Source organism: Nipponia nippon, unplaced genomic scaffold (assembly GCF_047370975.1).
Source record: "Nipponia nippon isolate SJK-2023a ecotype South Korea unplaced genomic scaffold, ASM4737097v1 scaffold_5, whole genome shotgun sequence".
NCBI classification, from domain to species: Eukaryota; Metazoa; Chordata; class Aves; order Pelecaniformes; family Threskiornithidae; genus Nipponia; species Nipponia nippon.
This window is the reverse complement of record NW_028262369.1, coordinates 52336678-52353265: the sequence shown is the minus strand read 5'-3', so window position 1 is coordinate 52353265 and position 16588 is coordinate 52336678. Positions and strand designations below refer to the sequence as shown.

The 16588-nt window shown below is 50.1% G+C and overlaps 1 protein-coding gene across 3 annotated transcripts in view; it reads right to left on the bottom strand.

Moving 5' to 3' along the window:
• The window catches only part of TNR (tenascin R), an 80745-nt gene that overhangs the window by 24316 nt on the left and 39841 nt on the right, over positions 1–16588 (bottom strand). For 2 of the 3 annotated variants that reach the window (XM_087733191.1, XM_087733193.1), the window contains exons 2-6: positions 9071–9626; positions 5863–6339; positions 5142–5405; positions 4174–4289; positions 1485–1635 (exon numbers count right to left, since the gene is read on the bottom strand). In XM_087733191.1, the coding sequence (XP_087589317.1) occupies positions 1485–1635; positions 4174–4289; positions 5142–5405; positions 5863–6339; positions 9071–9566 (1504 nt within the window). In that variant the 5' untranslated portion in view covers positions 9567–9626. Of the gene's footprint in view, positions 1–1484; positions 1636–4173; positions 4290–5141; positions 5406–5862; positions 6340–9070; positions 9627–11746; positions 11820–16588 lie in introns of all 3 variants that reach the window. The other variant, XM_087733192.1, reaches the window with a different exon arrangement.

Sequence of the window (16588 nt, the reverse complement as noted above, 5' to 3'; positions counted from 1 at the left end):
ACGCTGGTTCTGTAATTCAGGCTGTACTGCATGCAAGTACATATATTGTATATATTAGAAAATGACACTAATAAGGATGTGCTGAATGCTGCACCCCAGGGTGGGAAATTCTGGGGGAGAAGTGTGTGGGCAGGGGTGGGAAGGACCAGGAAGGGTTAGAAAAAGACATGTGGGGGAATTGGGAACAGTGGGGTGAGGTCTGGGGGCAAAACAGTAACGGAGAAGGGAGGACAGCTGGGAAGCAGGGTGTTTAGGTAGGAGCTGGGTGTCCGTCTTGGCCAGGACCAGGTCAAGCTTATCCAAACCCTGAATCTCCAGCTACCTCGTGTTGTCCAGCCATCCAGGTTACGCTGGGGAGCATCAAGTTCTGCTTAGCTGTGCAGCACGAAACCATGCCTTTGCTGCTCAGTCTCGGCACAAGGTATTGAGGCAGAATGAGCATGATGGGTGCAAAACTATAGGGGTGCCACAGAGGAAAGCAGACATGCCAGCACAGGGACACCTTCACAGAGCAGAGCGCTGGGAGCCACCACTCCATCTGCGCTCCCCTGCAAAGGTCAACCACTGAGTTTCAAGCACCAGCCTCCCTTTTTATTTTTTGCTGGCTTCCTAGGGAAAGGAAGATTTGGGCTTGACCAGGAGATGTCTCTGTTAAGCCATGTCGAGCTGAACGTGGAGGCAAAGCAGGAGAGGACTGTGCTGAGGAATCTCAGACCTGCAGCAAGCTGGTGGAGGGACCCTCCCTTCACTCTCACTGTTGCCTCCAATTAGCAGCCTGGAGAGAGCACCACCTCATTATAACCCTCTGGCAGCTATTTAAATGCTGTTTCCGTTTGCAACAGCTTGAATGGAGGTAGATGTCTGCCTGGCTGCCAAGGCAGACTGCAGCAGATCTGGCATGGAGAGCCTCTTCTCCCCAGTGAGCTTTGCCCATCGCCACATCTCCTTTGGTGAGGAGAAGACGACCCAGCTGAATTTCCTCTAGCCTATGGGATGGACCAGTGACCGGCTGAATAAATTGGTTAGGAGGGGATGTGCTGTTGCTCCTGGCTCCCTGCCCTGCTGCCTGATTTGCCTGAATTGGTGGGAGTAGAGGTCATTTAGTGGCACAGAAGCAGGTGGGAGTTTTAATCTGTTATATATGAGTAGGCAATACATTTATAGAGATGTTTCTTGGGGGCATCCAGCCTCTGAAATTAGCAGAGAAGAGGAATTTATCCAGCTATGTAATACAAGCAGACCTGAGCCTTCACTCCCAATGCCATTAACCTCGCATGGTTTCTGTGCTCGCAGCAATTTGGGAGGGAGAGGGACAAAATACTGCAGGAAGAAGCTGTTGCTGCAATGCACCTGTAGCTTGGGCAGTTAGGTGGTGCTAGTTTTATCCCTGCCCACGCAGTGCTGGGCCACTCTCACTGCTGGGACCTTATTTTGGGGACCAAGCCCTGGACACTGCCATGCTGCCCAGGGCTGGGCTCACTCACGTGTTGAGACGCTGTCGGAGGTGGGAGGGCTCCTGGCTTGTTCCTTCAGGGCCACCACGGTGACAGTGTACTCTTCCCCTGGCTTCAGCCCTGTCTGGTTGAAGGTGGTGACAGTGCTGGGGAGCTGGGCGATCACGCCACCCTCGTTGTTCTGTCGGAGAGTGGAAATAACCATTAAAAAGCAAAAAAAAGGTGGTTTGGGGGGACTGATCCATGGAGGGGAGGTGCCCCCACATCACATCCTTCCACGCACAGCCCTGCACCCCCAAGTCACATCCTTGCCCTGGCACATCCCACCATGGAGGTGCAGAAACCCAGGGTGAAGTCACCCACCAAGCGTGGAGCACCCACGTTGCTGGGCTGAGAAATCCTCCCCCATCCCTTCTTCCCCCCCCTCCACTTCTGTATTTTGCCATCTGTGTGTCTCCTGTTCTCCAGAAGAGAAAAGATAATAAAACCAGAGCCTGGGCTGGACTCCTTTTCCCTGCTATTCAGGTGCCAGGAGCCTTCTGCTGTTCATATATAGGTATGAAACTGTAAGGTCTTTATTTTGCCATCTCCTACTTTTTAAGTATCTTTATTAAACTCATTATACTTTGCGGTTTTGCTCTGAAAAACTGTAAGGCTTTAAGCAACTGCAAATGTCACCTTTCCTGCCAGTGTTTGGACAAAGGATCTTTTCTTGCCGCTGTCTTCACTAATAACACGCTAAACAAATCTTTGCACATAGCTCTCAATTCATATTCATCTCTTTTCTCATTAAACAGGAAATCTTCCCTTTTAGCCATAAATTGCCAGCTTACCTTTCCTAATTTTCTTTTCTAAATCTCTTTGCTTCATCTTCCCCCCCGCCTCCAGCGCACACAGCAGATGGGCAATCCCTGCCTGACCCCACTTTTGGGGGCAAGAGCTTCGCCGGGACAACGGAAGGAGGATTTCTCTGTGGGAGGGTGCGAGCATCCTTGTGGGGACGCCAAGGACCAAATTAGCATCCCCTTGCCTGGTTTTCAGGAAGACAAAGCAAGCTCAATTTTGCTCATAGAGGTTATTTGTGATGCTGTTGTTATAACTCTCTTTCTTTGATGTTGCGGCCTCTTGGACTAGGTTTTGGCTTTATTTGGGGTGTGGTGATGGTTTAGCGTTTGCTCGAGTGAGCGTGGCTCCCAGGCATTAAAGGAGACAGCACCCTATGCCTTATTTTAGGAGAAAAGCTGGTGATGGAGAATTGGGAGGGTCCAAGTTCGGCAGCGGACAGGTGGGAGCACGACTGTATCTTTGTGGTGCAGGATCATGTGCTTGACCGACAGATGCGAGAACTTCAAAGCCCTGTGAGCCACATCCCTTCTCCGCCCCAACAACTTGCATCCAGGAACAGCTGTCCTTTTGCGCTTTATCTCTTCCTTTAAATCCTGAAATGTTTTTGCATGGTTTTAAGTTTAAAAACAGAAACGAGGCCAACAGTTTATGTTTATCGGTAAGAAAAACCTACCAGTGATGACCCTGTGAGGAGAAGTTTGCTTCTATCCCAGCAATTCCTCACCCTAAAATGGATATATCCCTATTTATCTGCTTCAGGGGGATGCTGTTGAGCTTAATTCCTGAGTATCAGTGAAATGTTTGAAAGATAGCTATTTTTTGCTACCAAAAGCTCCTCCCTGACATTGCCTTATTGTTTTGGCTTTTATCCCGACGGTGAATGAAAATTACCCTGGGGTTTATACCTGCAGTACCTAAACTTAGACTTCCGAAACAATTTGTGTATGGATGTACCCAAAATTGCACCCAGGTCTTTCCAGCCTTTTTGGAAGTGCGGGAATGAGTTATTTAAGCAATCGGGCCCTTGCTTCGTGCTGTGTAATGATACTTTACGGTTAAGAGCATTTAAAACTTTGGGGCCAAATTCTGCAGTTCTCCACTGCCCAGAGCTGCCTTTGACTCCAGTGAGGGTTTTGTACAAGTGAAAATGGCATAATTGAGCCCTTAATCAGCATTTCTTTTACTGCTGGGGCTTGAAAGCTCTTGTAAAGAGGCTCCATATACAATTAAAGCTATACTTATAGCTAAATGGTGTAGAAATTATGAATATAGATGAAATACTTGATGTACAATTTTTGTTGCCGTGCATAGAAAATATGCGATATTTAGGGCAACATTTTCATCCTTTCATCTTTTCTGGCACAAATTCTACCTGTTCATCACTGTGATTAAAATTCCATGGCAGGAATTAGCTATGCATGTGACTCGGAGATGCTGAAGGTTGTTGTCTGAGAGCTGGTGGCTGCTCAGTTTGATCCGGGCTGCTTTGGGTTGCTTAGCGTGCAGAGAGAAGGGGCGAGAAACAGGAGGAGGAGGAAGGATCACAGCAAAGGAGATGGAAGGGAAGAAGAGGGGGTGGCAGCAAAAGGCCATGAGGCTGGAAGGTTTACTTATTTGTATGTTCATCTCTTGATTTTTATTGGGGAATTTCTTTGAGGACACATATGTCTTGACACCAAAGACTACTGGGAAATGCAAGCTGGCAATTTGAGGTTGAGGTATTTGGGGTTGTCTGATGTAAAGCACACAAATTGCAAACAGAGGTTGTTTTTGGGGGAGGGGACATAGTTGGAAGCTAATTTAGGATCCGCTCACTCAGTGTTTTTAGGGTGACTGGGTGTAGCCCACGATGCCAGGCGTGTGGCGGCAGTACCTTGGGGATGAAGCTGATCTCCCAGCCATCGAAAGGGAAGGAGAAGGGCTCCCACTGCACCTCTGCTGTCGTCTCTGTGATGGTCTTGAACTTCAGCCCCTGTGGTGTGGCGAGGTCTGGAAGGGAGCAGGGGGTGGTGAGCAGAGCAGGATGGGGGTGTGTGTGCCGCCTTCCCACACCCTGCTCCCTGCAGCTATTTCATTATCTGGACAATGAAAATGGGACCCTTCTGGTAGCTGTTAGCAGAGTCATTGCCCATTTGTCCCCACTCCAGGTGGGTTAGAGGGAGAGAAGGGAAATGTCTGGGCTGCTGAACACCACGGCAACCCTTTGCATTGCACCTAACTGCACCATGCAGAGTGATGGAGTTACAAAAGGGGTCTCTGGATAGTTTATGTTTTCCCCTGCCCTCTGTATCTTTGGTTTCTGAGGATCCTTTCAGGAGGTTGCCATTACAGCTTGATACTCTTGTTTTCCTTTGTGCATCATGGTCCCGGGCAGGACTACATATGTCCTGATGCACAGCAGCATCCCCTCTTGCTGCACTATCGCCCGTGTCATTGGGATTCATGAACCCATCCAGGAGTGGGAGGAGAACCTGTGACTTCCGTGATATATCGCAATATTTTCTATGAGGAAAAAAGTGTAAGGTATTTCGAGCCATATTCTGGGGGCTTCAATCAAACACTGAAAGTTTCTTTGATTTTCAGTCATTTGGGTTTTCACCCAGACTGAGTCTTTATGCAGAGAGTGGACATATTTTCCCCTTTCCTATATCCCCATACAGATATAAATGGGGATAAAAATATCCCCAATATTTTCTTTTTGAAGGCTCTATTTTCTGCTGCTAGAAGGTTTTTATGGAAAATGTGAGCCAGCTTGAGCATCACCTCTGGAAAATATGAGCCAGCTTGAGCATCACCTCTGGTTATCTGGGTATCAAGCGACAAGTGCAGTAGGATACTTACTGGTCATCACCTTGGAGGTAACAGGGATACTCAAGACGTCGCCAATGACTGCGTAGATGCTGATGTTGTAGGCAACGCCTGGCTCCAGCTCCGTGATGGTGATGCTGCTCCAGTCCCCTGGCACCCGCTGCTGGAGCTGGGTGCCCCCTGGCCCCACTGGCTGGTACGAGACGACATACTCGGTGGTTTCCCCAGGGCTGTCCCACACCAGCTCGATGGAGCTGTCTGTGATCCCCATCACTCGCAGGTTTTCAGGAGGAGCCACTAATGGGAAGGGCAGAGGTAAGGAGAGCATCAGGGTGTGTGTGGCTTATTCTCCTGCCCAGCTGTGGGGAAGGCTGCATGGGTCTGCTGGTGGGACACGGGTACAGGCTTTGGGCTGGGGGTTATGTGCTATCTGTGGTTGTATTAAATGCTATAGCAAGGCAAAGGCTCAGGAGAACCTGACTGCAGCTTCTGTTGCACCAAGGGTTTACCACCGACGTTGGGATGAATGTCGCTGGTTTTTTGCTCACCTCCCAAACTTTTGCCCATGACAGCTCTGGGGACAGGGATAACAGGGAGACAGTCAAACTGTGGGACTTGAGCAGGTCCTATATGACATGCTCTGCCAGGTATGGGTTTCTCCCAGGCTTCGTGGTGCTCCTATGGGGCTCTGGGCACCTTGAAGCCCTTACTCATACATTAGGGTCTGTCTCTCCCCATGCATGCCCCCCACTACCTGCTGAGCAGTCCTGCCCTTCGTAGCCTTCCTCGCAGATGCAGAGACCGTCCTGGCAGACCCCACGGCCACTGCAGGCGTTGGGGCAGTGCAGCCACCCACAGTCCTCCCCGGCGTAGCCCTCCTGGCAGATGCATGTGCCATTGGCGCAGTGGCCCTTCCCCGAGCAGTCGCGGGGACACCGCAGCTGGGAGCAGTCATCCCCGGCAAAACCCTCCTCGCAGACACACTCGCCATCCACGCAGAGCCCGCGGGAGCCGCAGCCGGCGGGGCAGCGGAGCTGGGAGCAGTCCTCGCCCCCGTAGTCATTGTCACAGATGCACTGGCCCTCCAGGCAGACGCCGCGGCTGGAGCAGCCCCGGGGGCAGCGGGGCTCAGAGCAGTTGCTGCCTGCCCAGCCCTCCATGCACACACAGCTGCACGACTCCAGGCTGAAGTTCCCGTGGCCGCTGCACTGCGGGGTGTAATCCAGCTGCCCTGCAAGGATGTGGGACCGAGGGTCAGAGCCCACTGGGTGGGAAGTGGAAAAAGGTCAGCCTGTCAATGATGTGCTGTGGGGAAAGGGGGCAAGATGTGGGGCAAGTAGGGAATGGTCCTCCCTCTGGTTGAGCACGTCCAGCTCCAGGAAGCTGGTGGCTTTAGGGCTGGCAGGGGCAGAATTGGTGATATGGGCTCATGGTGGGGCTTAGGTGGGTCCCCAGGAGTTTGTCTGTCCCTTCGGGAGTGCTGGCCTCCATGGCTATGGCTGCCATCAGCCTTGTTTGGGGTGAAAGTGCTCCCTTTGGTTTTACTTCAGCTCAGCACTCAGTCGATGGGAACCTCCCTAGACCTCTTACTGGGGAAAAACCTTCCTTGGCCAAGCTCTCTGCACCAGCCATGACTCCAGTTGTCTCCTCTCCACCCACTGTTCCATTTTACAGGTGAGAGGTCCCAGTCTGCTTGCTCTCTCTCCTACAGGAAACAGGTATGTACCCAAAGACATCATCTTCGTCCCTGTCCTGGTGAGCCTGATTAAGACAGAGCTGTTGGCTTTGCACAAAGTATCACAGGTTTGGGCATGCTGGGGTTGTGGGAAAGCGGGGAAAGCACATGGCCACCACCTCGACGGCTTGCCTTGCACAGGATGCTCTGGGGCGAGGAGGGATGCAGGGGGACAAAGGCACCAGTCACTCTGACATTGCCAATGCTCCCCTCTTTTGCCCCTCAACATGGACTCACAGCTCCAGCTTAGGGCTATGAACTGAGGAAGAACAGAAATCCTTTCTGTGCTTCCTCCAACCCTTGGGAAACCTCTGCACCATGAAGACTCCAAGCCACAGGACTTTTTGTCCCCCAGCTAAGTTTTCCATCCTAGCTGAGCTACCTGAGCAGCTCTTCCTATGGTGGGTGCAGCAGACGCTCATGTAAAAGGCGTTCAGTTACACATGCTATGCCAGACAGACCCATCTGGGTTACTTTGCAGGATGCTTCCCATCTAAATGGCAAATACTGGGAATGGCGATCAGGTTCTCTTCAGAACTCAGCCTCTAGTTAACTTATCAAAAGAGGAGAGAGGATGCTTGTAAGTGTGCTGGAAGAGAGCAGCTTTCCTTAGGGAAATGCCTTGGGCAGTGGGGTAGGGACCCTGATCTCCTCTGTGGTGCAGTGAATTGAAAGCAACTCTGGTAAAAATAAATGAAATTACTCCAGTTTTAGCTCAGAGCATCTGCAATCAGAATGGAGACTCCACCAGGCGATGAATGTTTAATTGGACTGTCTGAGTGTGTTGCAAGTAACCCAAATAGGCCCATCAGAGTTTCAGATTAATTCCTTTAAAACAGGTTTTTCCCATTGTGTTTCCTACATGATTTTAACCTTTGCTTTGCACACACCAGTGGCATGTGTGGGTGTTTTCCATTTTGTCTTTTTTTAACACAGCTGATGACTGTTGCATTGGCAGGGGGATGCAGGCTGAGCCTGTGGCTGGAAACGCATTGACTTCCACCAGCTGCACAGGAGATGTCAGCCCGAGCCACCCTGCTGTGTGTGCCATCCCGGTTTCTCCCTTCCCAACCCACACACCCTTGGTTCAACTCTGTTGACCTGAGTGTGAGTCGCTCCCATTTCATTTTAATGTGTCCTCAATATAGAGGAGCTGGAGTACCACCAGAAAAATCACACTCCAAATAGCTGCAAAACTTAAAAAGAGGCAGTGGGTGTTGGGGGGGGAAAGGATTGCTTTTAATTTTTCTTCCTCCCTGTTGTTGTTCTTGGCCTGAAAAGCTGTTTTGCCTTGGAAAGATGCCCTGTGTGGCTCTCCTTGCTTGGTGGCTTTTTCCTGCAAGGAGCCCTGCTGTGTCAGAGCCCCAAGCAGGGCTGGGCTGCACAAGGGATGGATCCCCTTCGGGACCGCCCCTCTTACCGACCTCCCCGAGATGCAAGGAAAACCACCAGCATGCTAGCTCCCCTGCTGTCAAAATGCAGCCTCGAGCCCAAACCTTTCTTAACCCATCTCATTTCAACTGCACGCTGCTTCCCTGACTCTGAGGAATGGCCACGGTGAAACAAGGGGCTGTTTTTGATGGGGTAACCCTGATGGGGACTCTTGGAGATTTTCACAAACTGCACATATTGTTATTCAGATGAAGTATCCTATTGATGGTTTTGTGCCTTTGTTATAGGTTTTGTTTGCATCTTTCACGGCAACAGAAGTTATTCCCTGTATTTTTATTTTTTTTTTTTTTTAAATTCAGCTTTTCATACACATTCACTCCTCCTACAGAGAAGATGAAGGGTTTTATTGCCAGCTCCCGCAGTGCTGCCTTCAGCCCAGGGACAGCTTAGGAGAGCAGCAGCTGTCTCTCCTCCCTGTCCCACGCACAGTGGCAGATTTCTAACAGTGTTGCAAGGACTGCAGGGATGGGAGATCACCCTGCTCACCCCTTACCAGCGATAATTTTATCTGTAGTGGGTCTTTAGCTCTGGCCGTTACTGGGTTTCTGCAGCGAGTAGGGCATGGGGGCTCAAGTGACCAAATCCCTCCCGGGGATTTTCCTGCCTTGGAGTACCTAAGCTGGGCTTTTTCCCTAAAGCCACAGCCACACCATGGGTGAACATAGGTTTTCCTCCATCGCCACTCTGAATGGCATCACCAGCTTTGTATTTATTTCTCCTGCCTTTTGCTCGAGCCCTCAGTCCCCAGCAAGAGCTAACAGGATGGCGTTACTACCTGTGGCTGCATTTTCTTGGCAGCAATTGGAGTTGCATTGGTCCCGGAGCATGGAGACCTCCCTCTCCAGCATCTCAATCCTGCTCAGCAGCTCCTGCAGGGATGGGAGGGAGGTGGAGCACTTGCAGGCCTGCTTGGGCAAGTTTATCCTGTGGGTGAAGGTGACCTGGCTCTCACTGTCGGAGGTCTGCTCCGTGTACTCTGTCAGCCGGTCGTCTTCTGAACTCACCTCCTCGGCTGAAGACTTGAACATGGACGAGCAGCAGCTGTCCAGGGGGATGTTGATGTTGTAGATGTGGTGGAAGACCATGGGCTGCTCTTTGATGGGTGGGCTGCAGTTGGCAAGGCCACTGTCCTCATCCACTGCTGGCCTTTTGGCCAGTTCTGTTGTCACCTCCAGCCGGCACTCGAAAGGTTTGAGGATGGCACCCAGCAGAAGCAAGTTGAAGCTGATGAGCACATTCCTCAGGACTGGGTTTTCACTGTCAGTCCCCATTTTCTTGGGAGACGGAAGAGCCTTCTAAGCCAGCCTTGGTCAGCCAAGCACTGGGAGGACCTAGGGACACAGAAGAAAAAGAGCGTTGTTGGTGTTAGCCCTGAAACTGTGCTAAGCTTAGAGAGGCAAGTCCTGCTGGGCAGAGTCATCCAGAGAGATGTGGGGCTGACTTGACCCATGCACCATCTGCTGGCTTTGGTGGAGACTAAATCAGCCCCGAGTGGAGCCCATGGCTGGTGGGGAGACTCTGCCATAGCCCTTGAACAGTGACAGAGGCAGATTCTTGTTGCTATTATTTTTTTTTTTAAAAGGAAACAGTCAAGCTGGTACTAACAAAGCACCAAATACATGTATTTTCATGAGAAACACCCCATATGGGATCTATTTTCAGTGCCACATCAGTATGGCATGTAGGGGCCAAAGGGTTAACACATGGGTGACGGTGACGCAGCTCTGCGCCCTCCTTCGGTTGTCTCCCATGCCCCAGGAGCTGTGCCCAGGGTTGCTAAGCTTTCTTCAGTAGCTATAGGAACTGCAGCCTTGATGTTAAATACCATTAAATTACACCATGCAGGCTCCAGCTTGTTCAGGTTGATGCTCTGAGCAGACAAACCCCTTCCTTTAAAGTGGCTTCACCCTGTGCCCGTGCTCTGGATTACAGGTTAACCTTGCCTTGATTTGGAACAACACAACTTGGTCCGGTATCAATTGCAAGCCCCCGGGTGGTAATCCAGCCTCCAGGGACCACATTTATCTCCAGCCTAAAATCACCAGTGCCAGCCCAGTTGCAGCTGGGGATGGAGTCACCCCGATTACTCTTGTTGGGACTATTGTGTGCTGACCAATACTTAACGCCAACTGCTTTGCCATGAGGAATCACTGCCTGGTCCATCAGAGGATAGTGCTAATGGGCAGGCGAGGCTGTGTCTGCAATGTCATTGCACCCAAAGATATCATTTGCCTTGTGTTTTCTTTGCGGGTGGTAGTTTACCTGCAATCCAAGAGGAATTGTTGGAGTGTGGCTGCTCGGGGGCATGTTGTGCTGTGGTTAGAGGCTCTCAGCTGAGCCCTGGCACTGCCTTGGTGTTGGGCAGCTACTTAAATATTTCCAGCTAGTAGCTGCCAATGCTCGATTGGATTTCTCTTAGCATTTCAGGAGGGAATGTAAATTGCCGTGTTTGCAGCTCCCTACCTGTGTTGGGTTTGTAAGACTTGGACTGATGAATGCTGGTAATGTGCTTTGTGATTCCTTCTGCACCAGCAGCGCAAAAGATGCAGCAGGCACATTAAATCTGGTCAACAGGCTCTTTACAGTGCTGCTCCTTGCTGCATCACCAGAAACTTTACCAAAGCTGCAAGAAGTTGTGGGTTTTAGGTGTTATTCAAAGCCAGGACATGGCTCTTGCAGTGTCCACCCTTAATTCATAATTCACTCTAATAACTCTGTATTCAGTACCGTTAATAACTCTGTATTCAGACTCTAAGAGTGCTTAGCCATTCATACAGGTTTGAAGACTATGAATAAGCACATGGGACCATATGGGTTAAGAAGGACTTAAAACCCCTGAGTGCTGGGTGACCCATTTAGATGGGACCTGCCTTGAAGGGCCACTAGGTGGAGAGATGCAAATTGCCACATCTGCCTCCTTTTTTTTTTTGCCACATTGCCATATGCTCCTTCTGGGACACTTGGTGGCAAGAGGAGATGCCCGTCAACCCAGTCTGACCCTAACTGAACACTCATACCAGTTTCTATAAGTGGGAAATGAAGGTGAGAAGGAGTGGTGAGTTGAGTGGTTCCAACAAGCTGTTTGAAGTCAAGTCTCCCAAACTGCATTTAGTGCAGACCCTGTAGGGTCTGGACTTGGGGTGTCATGGCCAGTCCGTGCTAGGTTATCCTGGCTGTGGCAAGCATGAGGTGCACGGCAGTGGAGAAGATGTCCTGATGGCTTTTGGTGGATGCTTCCATCCTACCCATATGGGGTCTTCTCCAAGCCATGGGAGCTGGCCTGGCAGGGTGGGTGCACTACCCCAGCGATTTGGTTTTTGGGGGGTGGCAGAGGACAGCAGTGCAGTGCTCAGCTGTGATCCACAGCTGAGCCATGCTCGGGGCTGCTTGCCAAGTCTTACTTTGCCCGTATCTGCCAGTGCCATAATCTTGAGCAATTGCCCTCTCTTACCTCTAATGACTCTCGTGCTCTGGAGCTCTTCTCCGGTTCCCTGGGGAATAGCTGTGCCTCCCCTCTTCCCCTGCTGCTGAATGAAAATATTTGTTTACTCATTTCTCTCCTACAATACCACACTACTCCAGAAAATACCACTATTCAGCTGCCTAGCAGCATTCGCAGGGTTATTATCCCATATTACTGCAATGTTTCTGCTGCACTTTTCTTCTTGACTCCCTGCTTAATGCCTGCTTCTCGTGAGCAGGCTCCTGGGACTCCTTTGGTAGGCTGTCTTTTTTTCCCTGGTTTTAGGAAAAGTAAGAAAAATGGAAATAACTGCGGTGGGGTTGTCTCCTCCTTCCCCTTGGCTCCCGTGGTGGCTCTGGCCATGCTTGCAGAAGACAGAAAGAAGGAGGGCACTGGAGATGACAAGGGGAGGGAGCGAGAAGGGTGGGATCGATGCTCCATAAGTGGTGATTTGGGGCTGTACTCTCATACCTTGATCCCCCCCAAATCCTCCTCTGCCTTCTGGGCTCTCCAACAGCTCCTGGGTGGCCCTAGCTGACCCACAGAGAGACTTCTTGTCCCTATGTAATGGGGCAGCCGTGATGGGGGGGGGGGGGGGAGGCACAGGGACTAATTAGCGCCAGCTGCCTTTGATTGACTTGTCAGTGTTCGAGGCTAACTACCCACTCCTTGGCCTCTTGCTTGGCTTTTTTGTGTGTGCTCAGAGTGGAAGTAATTGTGGCTGTGAGCCAGCTGCGCTGAGCCGGGTGAGAGCTTCAAAGCAAGCCTCCTTGCAGGATTACAGGAGCAGCTTAGGCATAGGGGAACGAAATCCTCACTCTCCCCGCTCTTCAGATCCAGCCTGGCTCAGTAGAGATGCCACAGCCTGTTTATGAGGGACTGGGGGAGAAGGGCTCCAAGTGGATGCAGGGACAAGGGAGCAGGAGATGGTTTGGTGGATAAAGTGGGGTGAGCAGATGCATGGCAGAGATTGCTCGCTAATGACAGCAAGCAGGTTGGGTAGTTAACAACTCTCTAACCCATAGACTGAAAGCCATTCATTTGCTGGTAGAAACTGTCAGGCTCATTGATCTGAATCTCTTCATCAGTATATTCATCACAGTGGATGCTGGCAGGATGCCGCCCAGCTCTTGTTTCTGAGCAGCAAGTCACGGCATCCCCCTCCAGCCCCGCTCAACACGGTGGCCTTGGGCAGGGGGTGATGCTGCAGCGGTGGTGGCATCCCCATGGCATGATGCTAGGGGAGCTGCTTTATTATTATTATTATTATTATTATTATTATTATTATTATTATTATTATTATTATTATTATTATTATTATTATTATTATTATTATTATTATTAACAGGATGATGGAAGGAAAAAAAAGAAGAAAAAAGTATTCCTGCCTCAATTGGGTGCTGGGTCAGGCTTAATGCCACCTCTTTGCTGTGAAACAGTGAAAAGTCCCCCTGGTTCAGGATGTCCCCGGCTCAAACCAGACTGAATCCACAGGGTCCTGCAGAGCAGGAGGATGCTCCTTGGTGTCCTCCAACCCACAGGAGACAATTTGAGCCATAAATCCCTATTAACGCCTGACTTCTACCTGGAGGCTTGTGCTGACAGCTCTGAAGTCCTGCCAAATTCGTGGATGCATTCCCAGGGTCTGTCGTCTCCCTTCCCTATCTGGTCCTGCTTTGTCTCCTGCTCCTCCTGTCAATGATTTGCTTTTTCCTGAAGGACCTCATCACCATGAGCTCAGCTGGGGTGGGCTAATGTGGGGATTTAGCTGGCAGTGCTCTGTGGCTGTGTGCACAGTTTGACAGCTCGAGGCTTGTCGACTGGGGAAGAGAAGTTGCGATAACATTCCTGCTTCAGGTTCTTCATCCTCCTGCCCTCCCAGCACTTCCTAGCCCAGCTAATGCTGCCCATGGGCAGTGACAGAACCATTAGAAACCATTGACTGAGCGAATAGATCCAGGACTATATATTTTTTCCTTCTCCCTGTATGAGGAAAAAGAAGACATTTCTGTGATCGGTTCACGTGTAAAATGAGTTGCATTAGGGCATATTTATCTGGGGTGATTTTTAGTCTTTTTTTTCATGTCTCCTCCTTTGTCACCAAGTTCAGATAAACCTCCAAGCTGGTGGTGTTCCCAGTGGATTCGGTCCCTCTGTCCCTGGAGGTGGCCTTGGAAAACCTCCCATCCAGGGCAGCGAAGGCACCTTTGAGCCTGGCACTTTCCCAGCATCCAACAGTGATGTATTCTCCTTTGCTTTCCACTGGGCTGGGGCAATGCTTCTCCATCCGCTTGCACCCAGGACAGGACAGTTGATCTCCAGTTGCCTCTGGCACAGCACAAGCTTGAGGTTTCTGCTTTATTTTACCAGAGTTGGTTTCCATTGGTTTGCTTCGCTTCTTTTTTTTTTCCCCCCTAGGGTCCCCCAGAAACATCGGTGTTTGAATTAAAGTTCAAATTAAAGAGTTATTAAAGTTAATTATGAAGTTTGGCAGGCTCTGAGCTCTCGGCTCCAAAGCATTTCAACTTTGGGGAGCTGTGAAAGAATCAATCTGCTGCAATTTCTGTGTGGTGCTCAATAAAAAAACACACAATATAAAACTGAGAAAAATATTTGAGGGCTTTTGCCAAACATATACCACAGCAAAGCACTCTCTTTCCCTCCCGAACGGCCTCTCTCCATCTAGGGCTTGTGTCTTATGGGCCAGCGAAGGAAGAAATAGAAAAATCCTATTAAATCCACAGTGCATCCACCCTAATTATATATTTTTGGCTATTTTTACATTTTGCTGATGGGCTGTATTTGTGCAAGCAAATGGTGCTGGGAATGCAGAAGGGAACCTGCATGCAGTGAGGCTCAGAGCAGCTGTGCTGGGAAAGTCATTAATGGTGCAGCAGCAGTTTTTTGGGGGGGCAGCATCACCCACAAATACAGCACCCTGTCCCCCAGCAGCATCTGCACACCCTTTTTTATTGCTTAGCAATATCAATGTAGCAAATGCAAACTGTGCCTCAGGGGCTGCTGCGGGACAGGTGCAGGGACATCAGATCCATACAACAGGGATGATGCCAGCAGTTTTATCTCCAGCATTTTGTTGGAGATAATTTAATATTTGGATGGTCCAACAACATTTTTATTTTTGTGCCAGTTATAGTCAATTGCTTTGGTTAAAAAATACTCCCAAAGCTGCCTGGAAAGATGCTTGAAAAATTAAAGCATTTCTTTCTCCAGCCAGATATTGTGTATTAAAATGTTTTTAAAGTTGCTGAAGATGTGAAACTGAAGTGAACGTTTTGTTTTGGGGGAGAAATGTTTTAATCTACCCAGAGCACATAGATATATATGTGTGTATATATATGTATTTATATGCATTTATCATGTTTTCTTTTCCCAAACACCAGATAAACCACAAGCCCTGCTTTTTGGTGCAGATGGCAAACTGGAAAAATCAGATTTACTTGGAGTTCAGACCAGGATTCCTTAATGCCAACCAACAAACCATCAAGAAATGGAGTTTGCTGCCTGCTTTCTCAGCGTGGCAGGAGCAGGCAGACATTAGATAACATCCAGCGGTCCCCGAGCCGCGTCGGGGCTGGCTGATTGGAGCTGTGATGTGTTCCCTGCCGGAGCTGGGCTGGCAGGAGCCGGACCGCTGCGATGGATTTGCTCCCAGCTGCTGCTAATGATGGGAGCGAGCCCGGCGCATGGTGGTGCATGAAGCAGGCGGGAAGCCTCTGAGCATATTATTTGGGCTTCTATGTCAAAAAGTGTGTTGGAGGTTTCCCATAAGCCACAATCCCCCCGCTGGATGGTTTTCAAGGCTCCCAAAACCTCCCTGGAGATACCCGAGCCCCCAGTGCAGATGGTGCCTGCTCCATGTCACGGCGAGATGCAGCCACTGCAAGCTTTCCTCCTGCTCACAGGGTTCATAGGGAAGGAAATTTGTCTCCAGGGTGTCCCTGGTTGGCTTCCCAGCCATACGCTTTCCATCCTAAGGTGACCACACAGCTGGGAAAACAAGGTGGACTGAAAGCTCTGAAGCTGAACCCTGTTTTTTTTTAGACCTCTCAAGAGAGGCTGCAGCACTCACTGGTTTAGAGCAACCCATCGCTCCTGTGCATCAGCATCGTTATTGGCTCTACATTGGAATTGCTGCTGGGTGCCACAGTCCTCCAGCCACGGCAGGTGAGGACACGTGCATGGAAGGTGCACACCTTGCTTTTGCTTTGCTTCGTGATCCAGCGAGAAACTCTTGTGATTTACCCATCTCACCAGAAAGCACTTGCGTTGAATCAGCCGCTAACTGAGAATTAGTGGAAATAATTGGGTCAGCTCCTCAGCAGCTTGAAACTGCTGCAAAATTGGTGTTGCAAGGCTGATTTGCACCAGTAGGACCCTCCTGAGCAGATGTAGAGATGCAGCGTGTCCTCAGACCTGATTCCCTCCTGCAGTTTTCCAGGAGGTAGAAGAACACTGGCTCCCAGTTATTGCTAACTTAATGATGTGCAATTTAACTGCTTAAAAGAGGTTTTCATTTCATTAGTTCCCTGGGCTTCATGGCAGAATGAAGGTCCTTGCTATGTGCAAGCAAATGTAGTCCTCTCCCTGATCAACTCCTGCATCCTCTGCCTAATTGCAGTCCTTGTCTCTCCTCTAAACCCAGCCTGCTGTGGGCTTTCAGGGGAATTAAAGGAGATGGAAAGCTTAGAGGAGCGAAGCATCACATCCCCCACAAGGCTGGACCTCAGTCTGAGGTCGGTGAATTGAAGGCCAGACCCTGTGGACTTATGGGGCTGGAGCTAAGGACCAACACCGATACCTGCGCCACGC